The 23,287-nt window shown below is 48.0% G+C and overlaps 5 protein-coding genes across 5 annotated transcripts; 3 read left to right on the top strand and 2 right to left on the bottom strand.

Moving 5' to 3' along the window:
- Positions 1-582: 582 nt before the first annotated feature.
- On the bottom strand, positions 583-2,539 carry LOC100825734. Its single transcript, XM_003573718.4, has 2 exons — positions 2,347-2,539; positions 583-2,234 (listed from the first exon to the last, which is right to left on the bottom strand). The coding sequence occupies exon 2, from the start codon at positions 2,201-2,203 to the stop codon at positions 815-817; it is 1,389 nt and encodes a 462-aa protein (XP_003573766.1). The 5' UTR covers positions 2,204-2,234; positions 2,347-2,539; the 3' UTR covers positions 583-814.
- A 954-nt stretch (positions 2,540-3,493) lies between these two features.
- On the bottom strand, positions 3,494-8,264 carry LOC100825427 (cyclin-dependent kinase E-1). The gene is made up of 15 exons (XM_003573717.4): positions 7,841-8,264; positions 7,620-7,730; positions 7,396-7,499; positions 7,219-7,261; positions 7,024-7,122; positions 6,675-6,744; positions 6,502-6,596; positions 6,202-6,235; positions 6,023-6,107; positions 5,861-5,938; positions 5,713-5,760; positions 4,693-4,725; positions 4,475-4,583; positions 3,958-4,164; positions 3,494-3,866 (listed from the first exon to the last, which is right to left on the bottom strand). The coding sequence occupies exons 1-15, from the start codon at positions 8,063-8,065 to the stop codon at positions 3,795-3,797; spliced, it is 1,413 nt and encodes a 470-aa protein (XP_003573765.1). The 5' UTR covers positions 8,066-8,264; the 3' UTR covers positions 3,494-3,794.
- Positions 8,265-13,024: 4,760 nt separating this feature from the next.
- LOC100823993 (urea-proton symporter DUR3) lies at positions 13,025-16,042 on the top strand. Its single transcript, XM_003571639.4, has 3 exons — positions 13,025-13,302; positions 13,385-14,161; positions 14,285-16,042. Exons 1-3 carry the CDS (start codon positions 13,114-13,116, stop codon positions 15,530-15,532), a joined length of 2,214 nt encoding a protein of 737 aa, XP_003571687.1. The 5' UTR covers positions 13,025-13,113; the 3' UTR covers positions 15,533-16,042.
- Positions 16,043-18,393: 2,351 nt separating this feature from the next.
- Positions 18,394-20,405, top strand: LOC100825119 (ankyrin repeat domain-containing protein 6). The gene is made up of 2 exons (XM_003573716.4): positions 18,394-18,710; positions 19,634-20,405. Exons 1-2 carry the CDS (start codon positions 18,505-18,507, stop codon positions 20,211-20,213), a joined length of 786 nt encoding a protein of 261 aa, XP_003573764.1. The 5' UTR covers positions 18,394-18,504; the 3' UTR covers positions 20,214-20,405.
- A 135-nt stretch (positions 20,406-20,540) lies between these two features.
- On the top strand, positions 20,541-23,286 carry LOC100824309 (ATP-dependent Clp protease proteolytic subunit 4, chloroplastic). Its single transcript, XM_003573713.4, has 2 exons — positions 20,541-21,048; positions 22,683-23,286. Exons 1-2 carry the CDS (start codon positions 20,648-20,650, stop codon positions 23,164-23,166), a joined length of 885 nt encoding a protein of 294 aa, XP_003573761.1. The 5' UTR covers positions 20,541-20,647; the 3' UTR covers positions 23,167-23,286.
- The last annotated feature ends 1 nt before the right edge of the window (position 23,287 follows it).

The raw sequence follows: 23,287 nt of genomic DNA, 5'->3' as shown, positions 1-23,287 counted from the left end.
ACCCCACCTGCCCTTCTTCTTTCTTCCCCAGGCACATATGTTTCTGAATTTTCTACTCAAAAAAATGAGAAAATATCACAAAACCACAACCGTTGCGTCCGTCTTATCACTTAACCACAACTTCTGGAAATTTTATCCGAAAACCACAACCGAGCCGTCTAATCGCGTTTGGCTTCTGTTAACCGCGAATCTGACGTCCTGGCCCACATGTAAGAGCTGACGGGGCACCGAGCGAGCGGGGCGAGCCAGACTACGACCGGTCTGGTCGGTAGATAAGCCGGGCGACCCGCGAGCCCATTCTGCGCGCGAAAAGGAAGCTTCATTTCCCTCCCCTCGCCCGGTGGCCCGTCAGCCCTTACATGTGGACCAGGGACATCAGATTCGTTGTTAACAGAAGCCAGACACGATTAGGCGGCTCGGTTGTGGTTTTCAGATAAAATTTCTAGAAGTTGTGATTAAGTGATAAGACGGACGTAACGGTTGTGGTTTTGTGATATTTTCTCAAAAAAAATCAACAGTCAACAGAAGGGATCGCTGCTAGATCTAACATTACATGGCCTCATCTACCAAGTAGGAGTAGTATTCAAATGCACATGTAATGCTCTATAGTTATCAATAATACTTGAGATATGTAAATAGGAGTAGCAAGTAACGGCAAGGAGTATATAACCACATGTATTGGTACTTGCATCAACCGAAAGAACCATTACTCCTCAAAAGCCAAAATAAGGCACCTATTACAGATCAATTGAAAAGGAAAAAAAGAATTTCAAACTGGATTTATTTGATCACCACTGTCATCAAGACACAAAGATCAATTGTTATGTGTTCCTTGTCTCCTGCTATTCTGCATCCCTCTTCCACCGCCTGAATTTGAATTCCGGTTACTTCTTCCTCTTCTCTCGGTCCATCCACCATTGGGCCGAGAAGAACCACCTGTAGAATTAGGAGGAGGATCACCACCAACATTGCGGTAAGATACAACGCTGCCGCCCATCTCCAAGCTACTCCCCATCACCATTCCAGAAGGAGATGATGCTCCTCTTGCTCTTCCGCGCCGGCTGCGACCACTACGGTTGCCAATATCTATGTCTCCATAAGTGGTCATGTTGTCGTCAAAGAATGTTTCCATAATGCCATCGGAAACAGCAGTATGATGTTGGTGTCGCCGCGTCGTCCTAGCACCAACAGATGGCAACATCGGGAAGCCCAGAAATTCATAATCATGGACCTCATCAAAGCCATGGTGGTAGTGGTGATAGAGATTAGTGTAGTCATCGTAAAGTTGCTCAACATCCACTTCGTCATCATCGATGAAACTCATCATAGCATCTCCCAGCGACCTAGCTCCAAAGCCAAGACGAATCTCCTGTAGATCAAAGGGGTTGTCGCCTTCATCATCCATACGCGAGTCCATGGCAGCCTGCTGCTGCAGCAACTGCTGCCTGGAGCTTTCGACTCTGGCTCCAGTGGGCCTTGGTGGCGCATCATGCACAGAGGCTGCAGAGCCGCCGCGTCCATAGATTGGTATAATGGCATCGTCAGCGACCTGGCCCTTGCAGACAGGGCACTCACGGTGGTTGGAGTGGATGTGGATCCACTGGTAGAGGCACTCCCAGCAGAAGAGATGGCCGCACTTTGTCACAACTGGGTTATCAGCCATCTCAAAGCAGACGTTGCACTCGAAATTTGCAGCATTGCGCCTAGCCTTGTCGTCAGGCTCATTGGCATTGGCATTTGCATTGGCAGCAGAGGTAGGAGAATTGTGGTCTGTGAAGGTGGGTGGTGCACGAGTTGGTTGTGGGCGAGGGCGATGACGAGAAGTGGAGGAGCTCCCCTGCTGTCCTTGCTGGCGACCCAATTCCTCCAACGGCGTGTCGCGTGGGGGCTGCGAGGAGTGGTCGTTGTTGTTGACAGGGCGGTAGCGCTGCTGCTGGTGGTTGTGCTGGTGCTGATGCTGGTTGTGCTGATGCTGGTGCTGCTGATGATTGTGCGGTTGCTGCTGCTGCTGTTGATTGTGCGGTTGGTGCTGCTGATGGTGGTGGCTGTGCTGCTGCGATGGTGGTCTCCTCTCTCTCCACCTGGTATTATTATTATTGTTGGTGGTGGTGTTGGCGGCGCCGCGGTTGATGAAGCCTCCGCCACCGCCGCCGCCGCCGCCGCCTCGACCTCGGCTACCGCCGGAATCGGCCCAGCCGGCCATGTGGGTTGGATTTGATTGGATTGGAATAGCCCTAAAAATTCGATAATTTAGCGAGGAGCGGATCGAACAAGGGTTTGGAAGAACTCGACGATTCATATTTCGAAAATATAACTCCGAGAAAGGGGATCGGGAGCGATGCGAACCTGCAGGTCGTCGGGTTAACGGATAAATAGATCGGATCCGAGGAGAAACGGCAGCAAGAACCTGCTGCTCCGCCTCCTCCTCCTAGGGCCGGCTGCTCCGCCTCCGCCTCCGTCTCCCCCAGGGATGGGAAGGGGTGTCGTAAACTTGGAATTCCAGGCGTGTCCCCGTTTATCTTCCTTTTCCACAAAAGTGATTCCGACAGCGAAAACGGGAAAACAACGAGACGCGCTCAAAAAAAGGAGAAGCAACACAACGAAAGAATAACACGAGACTTGGGCTCTATTTGGGCTGGTGTGGCCCATCTTCCTTTATATTCTACTACTGTACTTCAGTTCTATAAAATATGAGACATATTTTTTCTTCCTTGCACACATGATTTGTCAAAAAAAATACTTTATTATGATAAATTTATATGAAGTAAAATCGATTTCATTGTGCTATGTATTCGTATTCAAAAATGTACTTGCTTATGGTTATGATTTGGATCATATAAATCACATGTTAATGGACTAATTTTGGTCAAAGCAAAACCACGTAGCTTGTATTTTGAAACGGAGGAGTTTCTACTATTGCCTCTTTTATCAGCTCTCTCGTTGAACGCCCTGGTATGGTTTGCCTGCGGTGCAACCTCTATTTGGATTCAATCCTTGGATTGAGCGCCGGTGTGATGCAGTTTCACGGACATGAAACCGTGTATCCTGCAGTGTGTGAGGGTATAAATAGCAGATGCATCTAATCGACTTTCGCTCTAGATCTAGCGTGTATCACTAGGTCGCCCTACATGGTTATAGACTTATAGTGTCCTTGTAATCTTAATCTTAAAGAATAATAGTTCCTTCGTTCCAAAATAAATGACGTCGAAATCTTAATCTTAAAGAATAATAGTCCTCCGTCTCAAAATAAACGACGGGTTAAGCTCTCCGGCTTCTCGCAAAAAGACTTTCGGTCCCGGGGGACCCTGTTTTTTAGTCGTGGCCTGGGCTATGCTTATACCCTATCCAACCAAATGATTTCAATATTTCCTGTGACACAGTACCCTATCTAATCAGATATATTTTTGCCGACGACTTTCGATGTTTTCGGGACGGTAGCACTGGATAAGCTCCTGTCGTATCCAGTAAACAACAAAGAATGTGAGTAGGAGAATGAATCCAACGACATGTAGCTTACCGTAGCTTGTATATTCAGATGACAATAATAAGGAGAATGAATCCAACGACATGCAGCTTGGCTCAGTCGCAAATCATCTAAATTTCCTTTACAATGACCCTTACAACCATAGTACAGTAACTCACCAGTAAAAATCTACAGCAGCAACAAGAACAAACTTGCTTAACCACTATTTTTCTATCAGGCAATGTATATCTGGCAGATATACTACATACATGATGATCTCATGGATACATTAATCAGTCAGCAAGTAGTCTTCTACCCAAGAGAGAGCATGTCAGAAGCGCCTCTTCTGTTGAGGGTATCCAGGGTTTTGCATCCCCATCCCTTGATCGGCCTTCCTTCTCAGCTGTCAACACCAAGAAAATTAATGATCACCACAAGCAATCTTCAACTGACAGCAAGCCTTCCGAGTAACCTAAGAAAACAAAAATACATACCTGGTGCGGATGAGACTGGCCACCTGCCCCTCTCTGCATTGGAATGTTACCAGGATTCATCCCAACCATGCCCGGTTGGGGCACTGGACCAAACGCACCCATGTTTGCACCAGCAGGCATTCTTGGCATACTACCCATAGGCTGTTGCATTTGTCTTGGGTGTGGTCTCGGTACAGGCTGATTCCCAGGAGGTACGTTTCCTGATGGCTGAAATACAAGTGCATCGTGTTATTATAGATTAGGTTAAAACAAATCTTATTGCAAGCGGATAATTTGGTTCCTACAAAATGAGACTGAACCAAAACTTCCGATGAAATTAAAAAAGAAACGAGCCTTGTAATACCACATCCTAATTTGATTGGCCAATTAATATATCCTACACCATAGGGGGCTGAATTTTGCTACAAGGAACGAAGTAAATCTCAAGACAAGAAGCACACTCATTGCACAAAGCTTTCCATTGATCAGGTCAGGCATTGGAAAATGGGGACTTAGGCAGGACACAGAGCTCTATTACCGGTTGAGTTGGTTGAAGGCTTGTTGTTCCTTCAAAATCTGTTGATCCATCGACTGGACGAATAGGATATTGCACAGCTTTCTCCCCTGACTGAGATGGTACAAGGGCACTGACCAGAGACATTTTTAGGAACAGAGATGAGAACTATCTTCACTTTCTAAAGTAAATGTTACATTGGAAAAGTAGAGGCACTTAAGATTGCTCTCACAATAACTTACTTTCTTCCAGGCAGTGGTTCCAGCCGAAAATACCTAAGCAAAGATATGGGTGTATTCAGAAAGTTGCTATATTATACAGTAAGTGCCAATATTGCCACATTAGAACTATAAACCAATTCCATAAACATTGAAGCATGGAAACAATGCTGATTCAAGACAAATTTGTGTAACTCGTGCTTAAAAACACATCAAATATATACGGAACATAACATACGGTTGTAAACTCTTACAAATTGGTTGAATTGTTACGGGCAGAGGATCCCAGAGGAGTGTGCTAGGAAAGGTATATGTTTGGTTAGGAAGGTTTTGCTAGCAAAGTGGGGATCCTACGTACTGATTATCAGTTAAGCAATGATATAGTCAAAAGTTCCCCAGAGCCTCTTCCACGTCAGGGACAAGCTCTGTTGCTGGCTGTTGGAAGCAAGCACCCCATCCTGCCCTGTCCCAGACTCCAGACACTTTACCAAATCTAGCGCATATCATGAATATATACAAGATTACAGAAACACAAATATTTATAAGGGGTCAACAACAACCTTGACTTCTGATCGTTAGTGTAGCTTTATGCCAAATCAGACAGAGAAAGTACAGATCAATTATACTGAAGAAATAAATTAGATTGAGACATGAAATGAAAAGCTCGGAAAAGAACATGTGATCCTGTTCTGTTCTAAAGAATTAGCCTTGTTAGCATTGTATGTGAGACTGTGATTAGAAGAAATTTGAAGGGTTAAACAAACATAGACGTGATTCTGAAAAATGATCCCAGACTACTCCAAATAGAGTTGAGTAAGGCAGCTTAGGCAGAGCCATGCGGGAGTGGCAAAGGTCCCTATGACCCTATTGATGTAAAGGAAACTTAAGTATGTTCGATAAACTCATATTTGGTAGAACCAATAATGGCCATTACAAATCTACAACATATCAGCAAAGAACTAGTTGTACAGAACTACAGATTTATAAACAGATGCATCCAACAAGGCCAAAAAAGGTAGAATGAAGAGGTGTTTGGTTATTTACTCATGCTCCAAAGCCTGGGCAGCTGTTATACGCTTTCGAGGGTCATACCTGAAACGGGAGCAATACTATGATAAACAAATACAAAGCAGCACGAGGGAAATGAGCAATGTTATGTTGACTCCAACAGGCTAGAGACCAAGAGACATACTCAAGCATTTTTGAGAGAAGATCAAATGCAGGACTCTTCTGCGGCAAGTGAACAATAGTATGGAGACCTGTGTTCTCACTGCAAGGGAGAGATAACGACATTAAGGAATGAAATAGGTAAGATTTCAGACTTCTTAGAGCACCGCAACAATGTCCGACATACTACTTATGCCCCTGGATGTGTTGCTGGTCATTTAGCCAGCATGGAAGATTAGCAAGGGTAGGCCACTTCTCAACCGTAGGATGACCTTCAGAAGGATTATATTATTATACTGCGCAAGTATATTGTCTGAGGAGGAGAATGACAATCAAACAAGACAAGCAACAGCAAGGCATCCATACCTAAGACCTTGAAAATCTTGTCTAGTTGATCAAGCTGCAACATATGCATAAATCAACTGTGAGATAAACAAATGGCATGTAACTGGGGGCATTCTACAAATGTACTGTGGTAGTACATAACTATATGCAATGACATCATGAAACCATCTACAGCCTGAGTTAGTTTGAAGAAAGTCAGAAATAATAGTGTTGCTTTTTTTACTTCAAACATGATCATCATGTAAAAAGCAGCAAATTTAGTCTACCGATATAACCTGAAAACAAGATGGAAAAAGAAAAACTGGGTGTCGATGCCCATACTTGAAAAGGGTTTGGAGTAGCTTTTGCTTCGACACCTTGGAATAATGGTTTCAGCGTAAGCAATTCGGCAAAAATGCAACCAACCGCCCACATGTCTGGAGATAGTTAAGAAGATAACAAAACTAATGAACAAAAGGAGACAGTATAATGGTCTGCTCTCCCTGAAAGGATACCAACAGCGCTCGTATAGTGTTTAGCCCCAAGTAACAGCTCAGGTGCACGGTACCAGATAGTTACCACAACCTGAAACATTTATAGTTAGCCATATACTAAGAAGATCTTGATAACATGCCATATGGTCCGTGAATACAAAAGCATATGCATCACAAGATGTGCAGAGACACAACATTTAATTGACATATGGAAAGTATAAGGTTTGAGTCTATCTAAACAGTGAGAATACTAACAATAATTTGGTAGAATGATTATGCATTTCTTTACTGAGGTGTCATCACTTACAATAGGAACATGTGGTAGAAGCATGATTGCCTAAAAAGCATGGAGATGAATGAAACTACTCACCCCATTATCACTTAATGGTTTTAGTGGAGCTTGATATATCCTAGCAAGCCCAAAATCAGCAATCTTTATAATTCCATGTTCTTCTCCTTCTCCCATGACCTACCAGGGCACACACACCATTGCAGCATGCTTAGCAGGCAAAAGAAACAATACTGCACAAATTTGTGTATGAGCATGAGGCATGAAGCAACATACCAGTATATTAGAAGGCTTGAGATCTCGATGGATAATCCAGTTACTGCAGCAGGGAAGACAGGTAGGGTAGGTCAGATTTAGATAGGAAAAACCGAGATAAACATTGCACATATGCTAGGTTAAGACTAGTGTCGAGAGCCATGCTATTCGGCTTGTTAATTGAAGATACAGACATACCTATGGAGATAGTTGAGGCCATTAAGCAGTTGCCAGAGCAAGGATTTGACGCTGTATTGGTTAATGGGGAGGTTGAGCTTTTCTCTGTGATGCCGGATAACCTCCTGCGGGTTTGGCTCAGTGGTTCAATTATCCAGTTGAGATGGAGAGTAGGGTTTTAATTTGATGCTAAAAGGTTAACAGGAATGAAACAGCAGGTATAAACATGGATGGGCTTTGCATACATAGAGGTCGTGCTCGGCATAATCAAAGGCGAGATAGAGGGACATGTCGGCATGGTTGATGTGGACATTGACGAGCTTCACGACATTCTCGTGGTTGATCTCACGCAGGAGCTGCAATCAAGAGCAAACGCAAGGAGAAACAGGGCTACAGTTACACATTTTGTCAGGGTTTGGTAAACGCGGTGATGGAATCAAGCAACCGGCGGTGGCGGCGACTTTACCATGATCTCTCTGATAGCGGTGGGCGAGACGCCGTCGCCCTCCTTGGACTGCTTGAACTTCTTGATGGCGATGGGAGAGCCGCGGCGGCCAGCAGCTTGGGGATGCGTTGGCTTGAGGCGCGCGAGAAAGACGAGGCCGTAGGTTCCCTCCCCGATCTTGCCCAGCAGCTCGTAGTGCTGCAGCCACGCGGGGCGGTTCGACCCTCCGGCGCGGCCGTCCCCCATCGCCGCGCCACGCCCGAATCCCTATCTTTCTTGTTCTTCTCTTCTTCTCGGAGGCAGCAGCAGCAAAGCGCGACGAGCTTTGTGCAGAACAAACGGAGCCGGCGACCTAGGGTTTGGGCCGCGCCCAGACCGGAGATATTGGGGAATCGGATCGGATGGGAGCGAGCAAGTCAGGGAAGAGGTGCTTTTCGCAAAATGCGAAGCGTGGCCTCGTTCTCTCCTTCGATCCCTGATCGGATGGCTGCGGTTGAGGGGTTTCCGCGGTGGCTATCGGGCCGGCCCAGGCCGGCTCAGGATAAACGGGCCTGGCGCGGGCACGGCCCGACGAAGCCCGGCATTAGAAGGACCGGGCCAGGCCGGCACCTTAAGGTAACCCCGGGGCCCAGGTGCTGCACCAGGCACGACTAGGGCCGGCCCTAGCCTGGTAAGCCCCGTGAGCCTAAAAAAAGCACCCGGACCGGTGGCCTTTTTATCTCATGGGAGCAACACAAAACGGACTTGGGTTGTGTATTAAACAGAACTGTAAGCATGGCCTAGCGGCTAGCAAGTGGAGTTGTTGAAGGAGACGTCGGGGGTAGTTTAATTATAATTAACAGAACTGTGAGCATGGCCTATTGAAACCGCGCATTTTATTTCTTGGTGCTTAGAAGATGTAGTTTAATTATAATTAATAGAAAAATCACTAAACGGGCCGGGGCCAGGCCAGCCTGAGGGCCTGACGGTGAGGCGCGGGCGCGGACATGCCGGGCCACGGCCCGGCCCGGCCCGATTATATCTGTGCCGGGCCTGGCACTGTCGGGCTTAGCCCGCCAGGCTTCCGGCTTTTGGAAGCCCGATAGCCAGGTATATTTCGGCCGCACTTTGCTTTTCTTTTGTTTTTCTTTTTTTGAGGGCATGGCCACTTTGCTTGTTTGCCATGCTTTTTTCTTCGACGATGATACTTGTTCCTAGCCCGAACGGATCCGTCCCATGTCACTTGCACGGGGTATTGGTTCATTTGTAAACAGGACCACTACAGGACAAAACATCAAAGTACAAGTAAAATGCACCAAATGTTCAAATCTTCAATTTTTCAAACCTAGGTCCCACCATCCGTGGCGGGTAACTACGGAGGACGATTCCATTAAGAATGGATAGTTTATGGGTATGTATTGACGATATAAGAGCCTGTTTGTTTGGGCTTCTATTTCAGCTTTGGTGCTTTTAGCAATCTCAAAAGCACTTCTCATATTTACACATGAAGCTGAGAAGCACCCCCGGACGTGCTTTTGGTGCTTCTAGCTGAGAAGCACGTCCGGAGGTGCTTCTCAGCTACGTGTGTAAACAGGAGAAGTGCTTTTGAGATTGTTAGAAGCACCAAAAGCTGAAGCAGAAGCCTAAACAAACAGGGCCCAAGAGCAACGGTTACTGAAAAAAGCTGAAGCGAGAAAACATGTATTTGGTCTACCGGATCAGTGTTTTTCGGTTCCATTTTTACCCGGCCAGAACAAAATCTGAAAACTGACTCGAAAACATAATATTCGGAATCTGTTCTTCCCGAATCCACGCAAGACCATAAAAAGGTACCGAAACGAAAAACAACAGTTAGACAGTTCATCCAAATACGCATGCACATAAACCAAATTCGACCGGAATTCACACCCATAGAGACCAAATTCGTCCGAAATTCACACACAGAGAGCAACCGAAGCGAACAGGCCGCGCGAGCAGCGGCGGCGTGGACAGGGGCGGCGGGGCACTAACTAGCAGGGGGTCGCGGGTAGGGCGCCGGGCCATGGGCAGGGGCGGTGCGGCCGCGCAGGCAGGTGTCGTGGCGCGCGCGCAGGAGTGGGGCGGGCTTGGCGGCTGGGGAGGTGGCAGGGGCATAGCCGGTGACGGTGGCGGCTAGAGGCCAGAGGAGGAAGATGAAGTGGAGTCGGGCGGAAATAAAACGCGTGGGTGAACTCCAACCGGTTTTTTACGAGATCAGTGAGGAAGTGAGAACTGATTCCTGTCTCGATCGTTTAGGGATTTTTCGCTCATGAGTTCGGATCACCGAAAACTTGTCTCGGGTTAGGGTCCGTTTTCAGTATCTACTCAGGGCCTTTTTTCCCACCGAAACTGAAAAGCGACGGTTATTTTTATCGGGATGGTATTCGGTATCTGCTAGAGATGCTCTAATGGTGGCTCCTTTCGTCTTCGTCCTCCTTCAGCGTTCTGGTGTTGGCATTTTGCGGCGACGAAATGGTGAGTGGCGAAAGATTTGTGGTGGAGGTAATCTCCTTTTACGAAAGCTTATTCTACTCCATAGTAGCTAGAGGGGTGTCGAAATGGTCTTAGATTTTAGTGTGGGCTTATCTATAAAGTTTATAAAGTTGAAGCCCACTAAGTGTAGTTAATTTAGCAAGCTCAACATGCAGCATATCCACATCAGCATCCCATTTTCTAATCTCTCACACGTCAGCCTGGCTGCTTCTAATGAGCCTCCTAGCCGCTCAATCTTGCGCGATGTGCTAGGGTGCTAGCCGTCGGCGCCAGCGCTGCCGCTCAGTGCACCTGCCGTAGCTGCGCGCTGCACCCGCTGAGTTCCATCCCCCCGCCCACAGGCTCCGCGTCGGTGCCGTCCCAGCAGCCCCTGGGTTCAGCCCCGACTGCCGCGTCCCCGCCACCCACGGGCTCCGTCCCGACCGCCGCCGAGCGCTGTCCCTGCTGCCCGGGCTCATCCTGGGCTCAGCCCCGAGCCCCCGATCAAGGCGTCCCCGCCGCCCACGGGCTCCGCCCTGACCGCCCCGTCCCTGGCCGCCGCCGCCGCGCCGTCCCTGCCGCCCTCGGGCTCATCCCCGACCGTCGTCGAGCGCCGTCCCCGCCGCCGAGCGTCATCTGCGAAGGTACACAATCTTGCTGGTGCGCACGAGAGGACGAGCTCGAGACCGGCAGCAGCAAAGGACCAGTCTCACTACAGCAGCTGTGCGGCCAGCCGGCGAGCGGCGGCGCTACGCGAGGGAGATGACCGATGGGGAGAGGATCCAGAGGAGTAGAGGATGAGCCCGGGGTCAGGAGGTTCCCTAATGCGTTCACGTGGACCAGATTGACTGTGGGTTATAGTAGCGGGCTTTGATTAGGTTGGGCTTTTGCTAAAGTGTTTTGTCGGGTCACTGCTGCTTTTGAAAGATGTTGAGTTTCTTTTAGACTTCACTCAAAATATAAAAAGGGACCTTTTAGACTATTGTATATATCTTCGTATATACAAGCAAATATAACAAGCCGATGAAGATGATATAAACAACCAAACTAGTTTCCTAAGAAAATAAGCCAGCATGAACTGCCGTCTTGACTAGCAAACCACCGGTAGTAATTAATGAGACTGGTAAGAATCTCTATTATTTTGTCTATCTTAGAACCCGTTCGGAAGCCCTCTGCTCCACAGAATCCTACACTTCGCTCCTCACTCCTCGAATTCTCGCTCCACGGCAAACGAAATGAGATCAAACTGTGTTCGGCTGCAAACTCCAGATTCTGCACCTCCTCAGTTCAGTCCTTGGTCTTCTTTCAAAATTTTCTTCTCTGTTTTTTCCAACGAGGGAAGCGCCATGGAGGATGAGACCGAGGTCTAGGGGGCGGGGGCATCTCGATCTAGCCGCAGGAGGTGGCGAGCGTGTCCTCCGCAGAACGGCCTTGGCACACTCGACGGCTGCTTCCTCCACCCTGCCGTCTCGGCAAATCAAGGAGGCGGCAGGAGAACAAGGCAACGGCATCCATGGCAGAGCACATTGTAACTGCACATCACAGTACCAGAGCAGGAGGCTGCAGCGTCCACTTGAGAGCAGAGCGCAGTCATGGAGGGGCACAGAACAAGAGAATGGTGGCGGCGGGGCACGGCGAAGGCGACAGAAGAAAAGAGAAAAACGATAAGGGGTCATGACGGGATGGAGCGGAGCGCGCGGAGCATGCATGTCCCCACTCCGCCATTTTGAACTAACAGCGACTCCGCTCGGGCCGCAGTGCTCCGCGGAGTTTGATCGTTCGGGGTCGCTCCGCCCGCTCGGGGAGCAGAGCCGTGGAGTGGAGGGCTTCTGAACAGGTTCTTAATGAATCTTTTTTGAAATGCATACTCTCTCGAGTGTTGAATTATATGTGTGCATACACCAATATCATATTGTTTCGAACTTATATCTATGCATCTATCAGGGACTCTCAGATGTCCGCGGCAACGCGCGGAGAATCCACTTGTATTTTCTACATCCTCAACCAAAAAACAATCAGATAGGTGTGAATTCCTGGATCTGTGTGGGCTGAATGGAGATATCAATTGTTGTAAAAAGTTTCATAGATATCAGGAACATAGAAGAAGTGAGAGGTTGCCGAGAAGTGCATGAAAGTACCTCGCACAGGGCACTTATCAACATGGTAGGCCGACACATTGAAAAAGAAAAACTATCTAAATCCACACCCGAGTTGGTGCACAAAGCAGTATTAAAAAAAATACAAGTGAAATTAGGAGGACTTGCTTGATTTAGACTCCTTATTTTAGTATAACAAATTAGAGCGAGCACTTATGATATATTTTACAGCGCTAGGGAATTGAGGTAGCAATATTAACTTACGCTACTCCTGGTTACATAATTGGGTGTCTGGCCACTTGTGTTTTTTTTAACGGTGGGTGTTTGGCTACTTGGTTCTTTCTTAAGCAAGTTAGCAGAGGTCAGAGTTTTGACAAAATCCCCTTAAAAAAAAGAGTTTTGACAAAATAACCATTGGTGTAAAAGGGCAATTTATAATTATCTATTGTAAGAAGGAAAATTACCTATCTATATTTAATTTTATCCAATTTACAGTTTTCTCCACATCAGGTCGAAAGAGCCAAAGTCAAAGATTCTCCCAATCAATTAAACTAATTGGATGCAATTGGAGTTTTTTTTTGTCCTTGGACGACTTGTATATAACGTGTGGGGTGATTGATGCATCCATCCACATCCAACAACAACTAGCATCTCCCTTGATTGGGGAGTGAGTGGGTGTGAATCTGTCCGGTCGAATCTTGGCCTTGAGTTCAGATTCGTGAGTCCAAGATGTCGGGCGGCGGCGTGGTGTGTCCGCCTCCGGAGCTGAGCTTCGGCGGCGAGTACTACTCGGTGGTGAATGGCGTCTGCAGCCGTGCCGAGAGCTTCTTCGGCGGGAAGCCGGTGCTGGGGCAGGCCGTCGGGTACGCCGTCGTCCTCGGCTTCGGCGCCTTCTTCGCCCTCTTCACATCTTTCCTGGTACTCCAGTATTTTCTTTCTCGTAATCACTCTCTTACTATCAGTAATTAATTCAGATCATGATCAAAATTAATGGCACCAGGTGTGGCTGGAGAAGCGGTACGTGGGGGGATCGCGGCAGCGGACGTCGGAGTGGTTCAACACGGCGGGGCGGAGCGTGAAAACGGGCCTGATCGCGAGCGTAATCGTGTCCCAATGGACGTGGGCCGCCACGATCCTGCAGAGCTCGAACGTGGCATGGCAGTACGGCGTGAGCGGGCCCTTCTGGTACGCGAGCGGCGCGACGGTGCAGGTGCTCCTGTTCGGTGTCATGGCCATCGAGATCAAGCGCAAGGCCCCCAACGCCCACACCGTCTGCGAGATCGTCCGGGCCCGGTGGGGGAACCCGGCCCACCTCGTGTTCCTGGGCTTCTGCCTCGCCACCAACGCCATCGTCACCGCCATGCTGCTCCTGGGCGGGTCCGCCGTGGTCAACGCGCTGACCGGCGTCGACGTGTACGCCGCCAGCTTCCTCATCCCGCTCGGGGTCGTCGCCTACACGCTCGCCGGCGGGCTCAAGGCCACGTTCCTCGCCAGCTACGTCCACTCCGTCGTCGTCCACGCGGTTCTTCTGGTTTTCGTCTTCCTCGTTTACACCTCCAGCAGCCGCCTTGGGAGTCCCAAGGTGGTCTACGAGCGGCTCATGGCCGTCGCCAGTGTTGCCAGGGACTGCTCCGGGGAGCTCTCGCGGTCCGGACAGGCGTGCGGCCCTGTTCGTGGGAACCTCAAGGGATCCTACCTCACCATGCTCAGCTCCGGCGGCCTCGTCTTCGGCGTCATCAACATCGTCGGCAACTTCGGAACCGTCTTCGTCGACAACGTACGTAGTGTTAATTTGTTGTGGATTCCGGCGATATCGAATCCAAGTCGAAGAGATCGAGATTGACCAACTAACTGAGTAACTGACAGTTTGTTCTGGATGGATTCTGTTAATTAATGGCAGGGGTACTGGATGAGCGCGATCGCCGCACGGCCTTCCTCGACGCACAAGGGGTACCTGCTGGGCGGGCTGGTGTGGTTCGCGGTGCCGTTCTCGCTGGCCACTTCCTTGGGCCTCGGCGCGCTGGCACTCGACCTGCCGATCACGGCGTCCGAGGCGGCCAGGGGGCTCGTGCCGCCGGCGACGGCCACGGCGCTGATGGGCAAGCCAGGGTCGGTGCTCCTCCTGACGATGCTCTTCATGGCGGTCACCTCCGCGGGGTCGGCCGAGCTGGTGGCCGTGTCCTCGCTCTGCACCTACGACGTCTACCGGACCTACGTGAACCCGGGCGCGTCGGGGAAGCAGATCCTGCTGGTGTCCAGGGCCGTCATCCTCGCCTTCGGCGGCTCCATGGGCGCCCTGGCCGCGGTGCTCAACCTCGCGGGGGTGTCCCTCGGCTGGATGTACCTGGCCATGGGCGTCCTCGTCGGCTCCGCCGTCATCCCCATCGCGCTGCTGCTGCTCTGGAGCAAGGCCAACGCGTCCGGCGCCGTCATGGGCGCCGTCGGCGGCTGCGCGCTCGGCGTCGCCGTGTGGCTCACCGTGGCCAGGGTGCAGTACGGCCGCGTCGACCTGGACAGCACGGGACGCAACGCGCCCATGCTGGCCGGCAACCTGGTTTCCATCCTCGTCGGCGGCGCCGTGCACGCCGTGTGCAGCCTCGTCTCGCCGCAGCGGTACGACTGGGAGAGCTGCAGGCAGATCACCACGGTGGAAACCACCCCCATCGGTGAAGACGAAGAAGAAGACGAGGGGCTCAAGGAGGAGCGGCTGGTGCGCGCCAAGCGGTGGATCGTGAAGTGGGGGCTGGTGTTCACGGGCGTGATCGTGGTGGCGTGGCCGGCGCTGTCGGTGCCGGCGGGGAGGTTCAGCGAGGGCTACTTCACGCTGTGGGCGGCCATCGCGATCGCGTGGGGCGCCGTGGGGTCGGCGGTCATCATCCTGCTGCCGCTCGTGGAGAGCTGGGGAACCATCAGCAAGGTGTTCGCCGGAATGCTCACGAACGATGCTGTGTATGAGCGACTCGACGATGTCAGCTTGCGGCTCACGGCCATCATGGGGGCCATGCCCGAGGCCGAGAAGCACTACCGCAGCCTGCTGCAGCGGCAGCACGTCGAGATGGAGATGACGCAACCCGCCGCCGCCGGCACCCATCCCATTCCGGCCAACGAGGATGGTGATGACGAGGCCGACCGTCATTTGCAGAATTAACTGAATGGAGTACGTCGTACGATGGAGGCTGACATTCATCCGGCCGCAGTAAATCCTTGTGGAAACAGAGTGTGTGTGGCACGCTGCTGTCAAAAAAAAAAGGGTGTGTGTGGCACACGCGATCTAGTGGTGGGAACGAATGACGTTGTTCATTCCCATGGGAGAGTCCCCTGCCCCACATTCCTCTCACCACCGATGTTCAATGTCGTAATTGGCACGTATGCGTCGTTACGTGTACGTATTTGAGTGGGATCCCTGGATCAGTGGATCAGCCGCTACCGTGTGTAAATATATGCTTGTGACGTTGTGCGTGGGGATTGATGGAGAGTTTGCTTGTGTTCACCTTCTACTCTAAAAGAGTCAAGATGAAAATGGCTCGAGATCAAATGAAGCGGATGGATAAGACAGATAGTTCACTGTCATGGACCATAGAGCTCTCCGTATCCTTCATGCGATTGTACTCATTCATTCCATCTTAAATGAACTCCTATAATGAACTTTGTTCTCCTTCTCGACTATGTCCTAACATAGGAGTAAGTCGTGTTCTACGATACCATGTTAATTTTGTCATGTATGTTGATCTTCTATAATAAGACCCACATATATACACCATGCTGTCACTAACACCATAGTTCTCTACATACCTTTCTTTCGACGTAGCCCCTTGATGACAATTGTATTTTTCTTGTGGCATCATCATCTAAGTATCTTGCTACAAAACATAATTGTTATTCCACATATTCCAAATTAAGTACAGCTTGAGATCAAGCCCTTGAGTTGATGAATGCCTAGTTGCTCTTCACGTTCCACATTTTGGTTCCACCAATAATATAATATAGTCTTTTTTTTATTTGACATCATCTAAGTATCTTACTATAAGGAAAACTACCAGGATCAGATTCTAAATATCAAGAGCCATTGATTCTTTGAACTATTCCACTTGCAACTCGTTTGGCAACCATCCTTTCATTTCATCTGGTAGAAATGAAATGAAATCTAATTTTTGATAGGATTTCATTTGGTTGAATTTGAATTTCGGATTCAAAAATCATGTTTGTCTACCACATGGGTTTGTAGAGTGAGAGGCAATTCTAGAAAAATGATGGTTTTTAGAGAGAAATTGATGTTAGTTGTAGTGTGATTCCATGAAATTACAAACTGAATTCAGTTAGCCAATTTCGTGCCAACCAAACAAGTTAGCTCCTAGAATTCAAAATGAATTCCACAGTTCTAGCCTCAAATGATGGGTACCAAACATGATGTTAGTTTTTTTTTATGAGAGACTCTAGACCGTACCCACTTATGATAGAAAACGTTGGCACTTTCATTACAAGAGTGGCTAGGAGGAAGCGACCTCAACGCCGTCCGTCGTGGTCCGACACGTGACACCCTCCCATGGGGAGCCCCAGAGATAATTTTTGCTCCATTTTCTTCTTCTTAGATCTAAGATTTAAAATGCAATAATTTTTAACCAGTCATCCAAATCGCGAATTGTTTTCAACCTTGGATATCTGATATATCTGGCAACACCTTTAAATCTAGATCCCATTTTTTTCTCAACCAGTTTCTTTTGTTCGTTTTTGTCCTCTCTTGATTATTATTATTGTTCTACTTTGCTACTCATAAATGTCGCGCATAAGGCAAGACAAAACACAAGATAGGTCGGTCCATGAGCCACAAGCCAAGATACAAGTTAGTACGTGACACAAGATCGGCGAAGGAGGGTACGTCTTTTTTAGCTGATGGGTACCTTTCCTTTAGCAACTCTTTCGTTATATACTGCATAATCTGCACAGGACATTATTTTAGGGCGAGGAAATTGCATTGGAGATCCTTAAACTTGGTAGCGATGTTCACTTTCATCCATAAATTCGCGGATTTGAAAAAGACTCCTTAAACTTGACAAGTTGGGTCATTTTAGTCCAAAATGACAACTTCGGACCAAATTAGGCCACGCTGACATTTGACGTGGCTCGGGGGGTTCTTTTCGCAAAATCGTGGCTTCTGAAATCTTGCGTTGGGCCTCTTGGAAAAATATGGGTTCTAACCCGCAGCTTAAATTCCTAACCCTAGCCTTAGAAATTCCCAAATCTTCCCGCTGCTCTCCTAAAGCAAGCGCCGGACGTGCCGCCGTTCCAGTAGTTCCGGTAGTTGCCGTAGAAGCCATCGACGTCATTCGTGTGGACGTTGATGGATCCGCCGTTCAAGTCGTCGTCATCTACGCGATTCCATCTGGTTGTGGGTGTCGCCGACTGTGCCATCGGAGATTGTCGCAATCGCCTCCGGCGCTCCGGCCCTTCTGTTCCGTCGCTTCGTCTCCCTCGGGCGAGGCAGTGTAACAGAGGAGGACAAAGGCCCAACGGTCTAACACGCAACGAGGGAGGTTTTTTTTTTAATAAATCAAACATGCAACCTCTTTGTAGCGCTGCCTGGACCGCGGGTTATAGGCCAAAAAATACCGGGGTTCAATGAAAGAAAAACAGCGACCGCAAATTTGCAAAGAAGACCCCCCTCCCAGCCACGTAAGATGACATAGTAGTCTAATTTAGCCCGAATTCATCAATTTTGACTACATGCCAAGTTTAAGGGGCCGTTTTTCAAATCCGTAAGTTTATGGATGAAAGTGAACATCATTGCCTATTTATGGATCGCACATGCAATTTCCTCTTTTAGGGGAGGCACATAATAATTTTGTTACACAATTGGTTAGTGGGCCCGACCCCATTAGGAAGTTTTTTTCTTCTGGAAGGCGGCCCACCCATTGCAGCTGGGCTGCTTGAGTTCGTTCGTCACCCCTATCTATGGCTACTCGCCTAAAAAGAAAAAGATTCTAAAAAAAAAACTATGGCTACTCGCCAATTTCTACTTCCTTCTTTCTCCTCTGTCTCTACCGCCGTGGTGAGTCCGTGAGTGCCTAAAATAAGAGGAACAGAATAAAAGACCGCGCCGCCGTGAGACCGTGTAAGAGAGAGATGGGGAGACGTCGAGCCGGCGGCGGGGGGCGTGGAGGAGGCCGAGGTCGAGGCGGAGGAGGAGAAGGCCGAGGCCGAGGCAGAGGAGAGGAAGAGGACCTGCCCCTGCACAAGGCTGCGAGGTCGGGTGATGCGGCGGCGGCGGAGTCGCTGTGCGAATCCGACCCTCTTGCCCTCAACTCCCGAGACCGCCTCTCCCGCACCCCGTAACGAAATCCTTTCCCTTCCTCTTCGTCCTAGCTACTAACCACTATCGTTCTCTATTTGCCTTTGTTCCTTTGGTTGGCCGTGGCCAGCCCTAACCAGTAGTATATAACATTCAAGATTTCATATTGCTGGCTTGCTGCGAATCTGTTACTAGTAATTCTGCTGTTGTGATTCAACTTGATAAGCGTGACCTACACTGTTTGTATATTTACTTCATTGTTACTACTTGTGCATGCTCGCTGACTGATTATGTGCTGCAAGTCCATGTTAAGAACACCTAATATTTTCTCTGTTTAGTTACTGTCTCATGCACTGATGCGATGTTTATCACGATATATATCCCTAAGAGATGCATTACAGTGCCATGCCATAACTGCTGATTTTCAAACTAGTCTACAACACAGTGGCACTACTCCATTCTCTAGCAGCTAGATTCTATAGTTTTTCGAGCTTGCTTTAATTTTCAGATGTGCTGCTATATTTGGACCTTTTTCAGTAGATCAAAGCATAGCAGCTTTGAGCCATTAGCTATCGTCTTACTTATTCTGCTAATTTAGGATAACAAACCACTAGGCTTCATCTCTTCCCCTCTGCTATCATTTTGAAGACCACATGATATATACTATCCAGAAGCCCCAATCTATTGCTTGTATATGGCTGCTTCCAGCTTTTCCAACTGAGTGTTTCATCTTTGCTGATTTGTGTGTAGTGTTTCATTTGTGTTGACAGGCTTGTGTCAAAATTTGTTATGCTGCATCACTATCATTATTCTCTCTATTAAAACATGGGTTTGCAAATATTCCTCTTGTGATGTCTGCAGAGGCAGTAGTACCAGATTATATCATGTGGTAAACTTGTTCAAGTCCTATCGATTTTCTCTGTTCCTTTTATCTCCTTAACGCAGTTCATGTTGTTCATTTAGGCTCCATTTGGCGGCATGGGCTGGGCATATCGAGGTTGTGAAATGCCTTTGCAAGCACAAAGCTGATGTTGGGGCTGCAGCAATGGATGACACTGCTGCAATTCATTTTGCCTCCCAGAAAGGTCACATGGAAGTTGTGCGTGAGCTGCTGGCTTCGGGGGCCTCTGTCAAAGCAAAGAACAGGAAAGGTTTCACGGCATTGCACTTTGCTGCTCAGAATTCACACCTGGAGCTTGTGAAGTATTTGGTAAAGAAGGGCCTGGACATCACAGCAAAGACAAACGGGGGGCAGACGGCTCTACATGTTGCAGAAAACGACGATGTGCGTGCTTTCCTGAAAGAATGTGAGCAGGCATTAAAGAAGGGAGAGGAGCTGCCATCGGAGAAGAAGGATGATTCTGTATCCGAGAAGAGTGGTGACGGCAAGGTCTCAGATGAAGCCGTAAAAGATGGTGCTGAGGCAGCGCAGGGCGAGAAGAGGAAAAGTGATGACAGTGGTGTGCCGGAGCAGAAGAAGGCCAAAGTTTCGCTCAGGCATCTTGAAAATGACATGGAAGAAGAAGAAGAGGGAGAACAGTAGAATCGAATAGCCTTGAGAGTGTAATCTGATGGTGCCACCTTGTGCTATGTTTAACAACCAAAATATAACTGTAAGAGTTTTAGCTGTTCATGAGCCTGGTATCTGTATCATGGGTGACTAGCAGTACTACATATCTTTTTGATTTAAGTAAATGATGATGATTTCACTCCTGCAGTAAAGAAGTTTATTACATCTGCTTTTTGTGTTCTCCTAATCTCAATAAATAAATAAATTTGGTTTGAGAGGAAAGACAAGCTAGGCCCAACCCAGCTCAGGAAAGAGCAGGCCCAATCGACCGATGAAAGGAAAAAGAAGAGAGTAGCTATTACGTTATCCACTCCGTCCATCCAGTCTAAACACTGTTGACTCACTCTGCCGGAGGGGAAGGAGGGAGCACCCCGCCGCCGCCGCCCCACGAAGAAGACGAGTAGAATATGGCGGCGACCACTGCCACTGCCTCCTTCTCCGTCACGTCTGCCGCTCTCCGCCTCAGGCACCGGCAGCTATGCGCTCGCGTAAGTGGGCCCGCGCAACCGTATCCCCTCCTCAAGCTGAACCGCCGCAGCCACGCGGTTTCTGCTTCGGCGCCGGCTGCTGCTTCTTCCTTGTCTCCTCTGTGGGAGGGCCTAGGTATCCGAGCGGAGTCCGATGGGCCGGGGGGAGGAGCCAGCGGCGACGTCATGGGGCTTCTTCTCCGGGAGCGCATCATCTTCCTCGGCAACGAGATCGAGGACTTCCTCGCCGACGCCGTTGTGAGCCAGCTCCTCCTCCTCGACGCCATGGACTCCGAATCTGACATCCGCCTCTTCGTAAACTCCCCCGGTGGATCACTTAGGTCTCCCTCCCATCCATCCCCTCTATTCATTCATGCATCTACTCTGCAAGTGCAGAGAATGTATCAACAAGCTCGTCTTATAGGCAAACTCAGAAACTCTTCTGTACAAATACTAAATACTCGTCCGTTCCATAATTCTTGTCGAAATCTTACATGTATCTAGACGTTTTTTAGGAATAGATACATCCATTTTTGGGCAAATTTGAGACAAGAATTATGGAATGGAGGGAGTACATAATAGTATTAAATCCTAGCTATTTTATTTGATGTAGGCTGCACTAATTAAAACCATAACTTGTGTATGCCGTAGGCTCATCAATTCGATTCATAATAGTAGGCCAAAAGAGCATTCATTGTTGTAATCGGCCAATGTCTTGCTGGATAAGGATCAAATTTTTGAAAACCTCTATCAGTATTTTGCTAAATTTGATAATGATCTCTGAATGATTATGCAGTGAATCACTTCCTTGCCAGACCTCTGTTTCGTTCTTAATAATTTTCCATCCGTGCAGAAGATTATTATTCATTCAATGTTGTTTTATGATTTTCTGAATTCTGATATATCTGAGCATACGTCAAAATCTTATCCTCAAATCACACCAACAATTTCTAGATTGCAACTGTTATCTTTGTTTGTCTTTCGTTAAGCTGGTATTTTGTTATCCCTAAAGGACCTTTTATAGTGATTATATTCTCGTCTAATTCAGTTGGTAGTTTCTATACACCCATAATTGCTGAAGCAGCAGAAAAATAGAAATAATGATAATTGCCAGTGTAATCTAAGGATTGCAACACCTTAAGTAAATCTAGGCAATGATTAAAATCTAGAAATTGAATGGACTGACTTAATCAAGTTTGCATCCAGCAACTGCTTGTATGTCATGATAAATCAGTATGTAAGCTTGTATCACTAGTTACTGCTTATTGCCCTGTTATAAGTTCGGCTTAATGAAACTCTTTAGTTAGTAGTACAAAGTTGATATGCCAATATATATGATACAGTTCTTCTATATGTACCATTTTTCAACGCATCCACCAAAAAAGCTTGAGCAGTATTATGGGGTAGATAATTTCATTGTGAATGTAAACCTCCTCCTTCCATTTGTGTTTCCTTTCTGGGAAAAGATATTTCCTGATGTTTGGAGTTTATACTGATATTTTGTTTTACACAGTTTATAATGATATTTGTTGCACCTTAGTAATGATGCATTTCTTGTTCATATTGAGGCTGAACATATATGTTTCTCCTGCAAGATAACACATTTGATTCGGTTGACTATTAGTTAACTTTGAATGTGTTCTGCTAGTCTATTACTCCCTCCCTTTCATAATTCTTGTCGAAATATTACATGTATCTAGACACTTTTTAGAAATAGATACATTCAGTTTTGGGCAAATTTGAGACAAGAATTATGGAACGGAGGGAGTATAAGTTTATAACAGTACCTGTAGGAGTGGCGTGAGAAGAATAATTGTCCAACAGGACTAGTTCATTGAACCTGAACAAGTAGTATCCATTTGCCAGGTCATTGTGTTGAAGTGTGTGCAATTATTTCCTTCCATTGGCTCTTTGCATGTCTATTGATACAGAATAGTTGCATTTTGTGACCGAGGCTCTATGTTTTCCCTTTCAGTGCGACAATGGCCATCTATGATGTAATGCAGCTCATCAGGGCAGATGTATCCACTATTGGAATGGGCATAGCTGGATCCACAGCTTCTATAATCCTTGGTGGTGGCACAAAGGGCAAACGATTTGCCATGCCCAACACCAGGATTATGATGCATCAGCCCGTGGGAGGTGCGAGTGGGCAGGCCTTGGATGTAGAGGTCCAAGCCAAGGAGATTCTGACTAGCAAGAGGAATGTCATTCGCCTGATATCAGGATTCACGGGGCGCACTCTGGAACAGGTAGAGAAAGACATCGATAGAGACCGATACATGGGTCCTCATGAGGCTGTTGATTATGGGCTCATTGATGGTGTGATCGACGGAGACAGGATCATCCCACTCGAGCCTGTGCCGGAGAGGGTGAAGCCTAAATACAACTACGAGGAATTGTACAAGGACCCTCAGAAGTTCCTCACACCGGATGTCCCCGATGATGAGATATACTAGCTAGCACGTCGTCCTTCCCTTGTATTTTGAACAGCAAGCAGTTGCTGGAGCTTCTGTTGAAACAAAGATGATGTAATCCTTAGCAGTAGACTTTATTTGCCGTTGTGTTTGTTGTGATGAG

Source organism: Brachypodium distachyon, chromosome 3, assembly GCF_000005505.3.
Source record: "Brachypodium distachyon strain Bd21 chromosome 3, Brachypodium_distachyon_v3.0, whole genome shotgun sequence".
Lineage (NCBI taxonomy): Eukaryota > Viridiplantae > Streptophyta > Magnoliopsida > Poales > Poaceae > Brachypodium > Brachypodium distachyon.
The sequence above is the reverse complement of the archived record's forward strand: the minus strand, read 5'-3'. Positions and strand labels throughout refer to the sequence as shown.

Coding starts and splice junctions, on each gene's coding strand:
- LOC100825734 (XM_003573718.4), bottom strand. CDS start 2,203: ATGGCCGGCTGGGCCGATTCCGGCGGTAGCCGAGGTCGAGGCGGCGGC.
- LOC100825119 (XM_003573716.4), top strand. CDS start 18,505: ATGGGGAGACGTCGAGCCGGCGGCGGGGGGCGTGGAGGAGGCCGAGGT. Junction 18,711..19,633: donor GACCGCCTCTCCCGCACCCC/GTAACGAAATCC, acceptor TTGTTCATTTAG/GCTCCATTTGGCGGCATGGG.
- LOC100823993 (XM_003571639.4), top strand. CDS start 13,114: ATGTCGGGCGGCGGCGTGGTGTGTCCGCCTCCGGAGCTGAGCTTCGGC. Junction 13,303..13,384: donor CCCTCTTCACATCTTTCCTG/GTACTCCAGTAT, acceptor TAATGGCACCAG/GTGTGGCTGGAGAAGCGGTA. Junction 14,162..14,284: donor GAACCGTCTTCGTCGACAAC/GTACGTAGTGTT, acceptor AATTAATGGCAG/GGGTACTGGATGAGCGCGAT.
- LOC100825427 (XM_003573717.4), bottom strand. CDS start 8,065: ATGGGGGACGGCCGCGCCGGAGGGTCGAACCGCCCCGCGTGGCTGCAG. Junction 7,500..7,619: donor ATGCCGAGCACGACCTCTAT/GTATGCAAAGCC, acceptor CCAAACCCGCAG/GAGGTTATCCGGCATCACAG. Junction 6,236..6,501: donor CTACTCCAAACCCTTTTCAA/GTATGGGCATCG, acceptor CATATGTTGCAG/CTTGATCAACTAGACAAGAT.
- LOC100824309 (XM_003573713.4), top strand. CDS start 20,648: ATGGCGGCGACCACTGCCACTGCCTCCTTCTCCGTCACGTCTGCCGCT. Junction 21,049..22,682: donor TCCCCCGGTGGATCACTTAG/GTCTCCCTCCCA, acceptor TTTCCCTTTCAG/TGCGACAATGGCCATCTATG.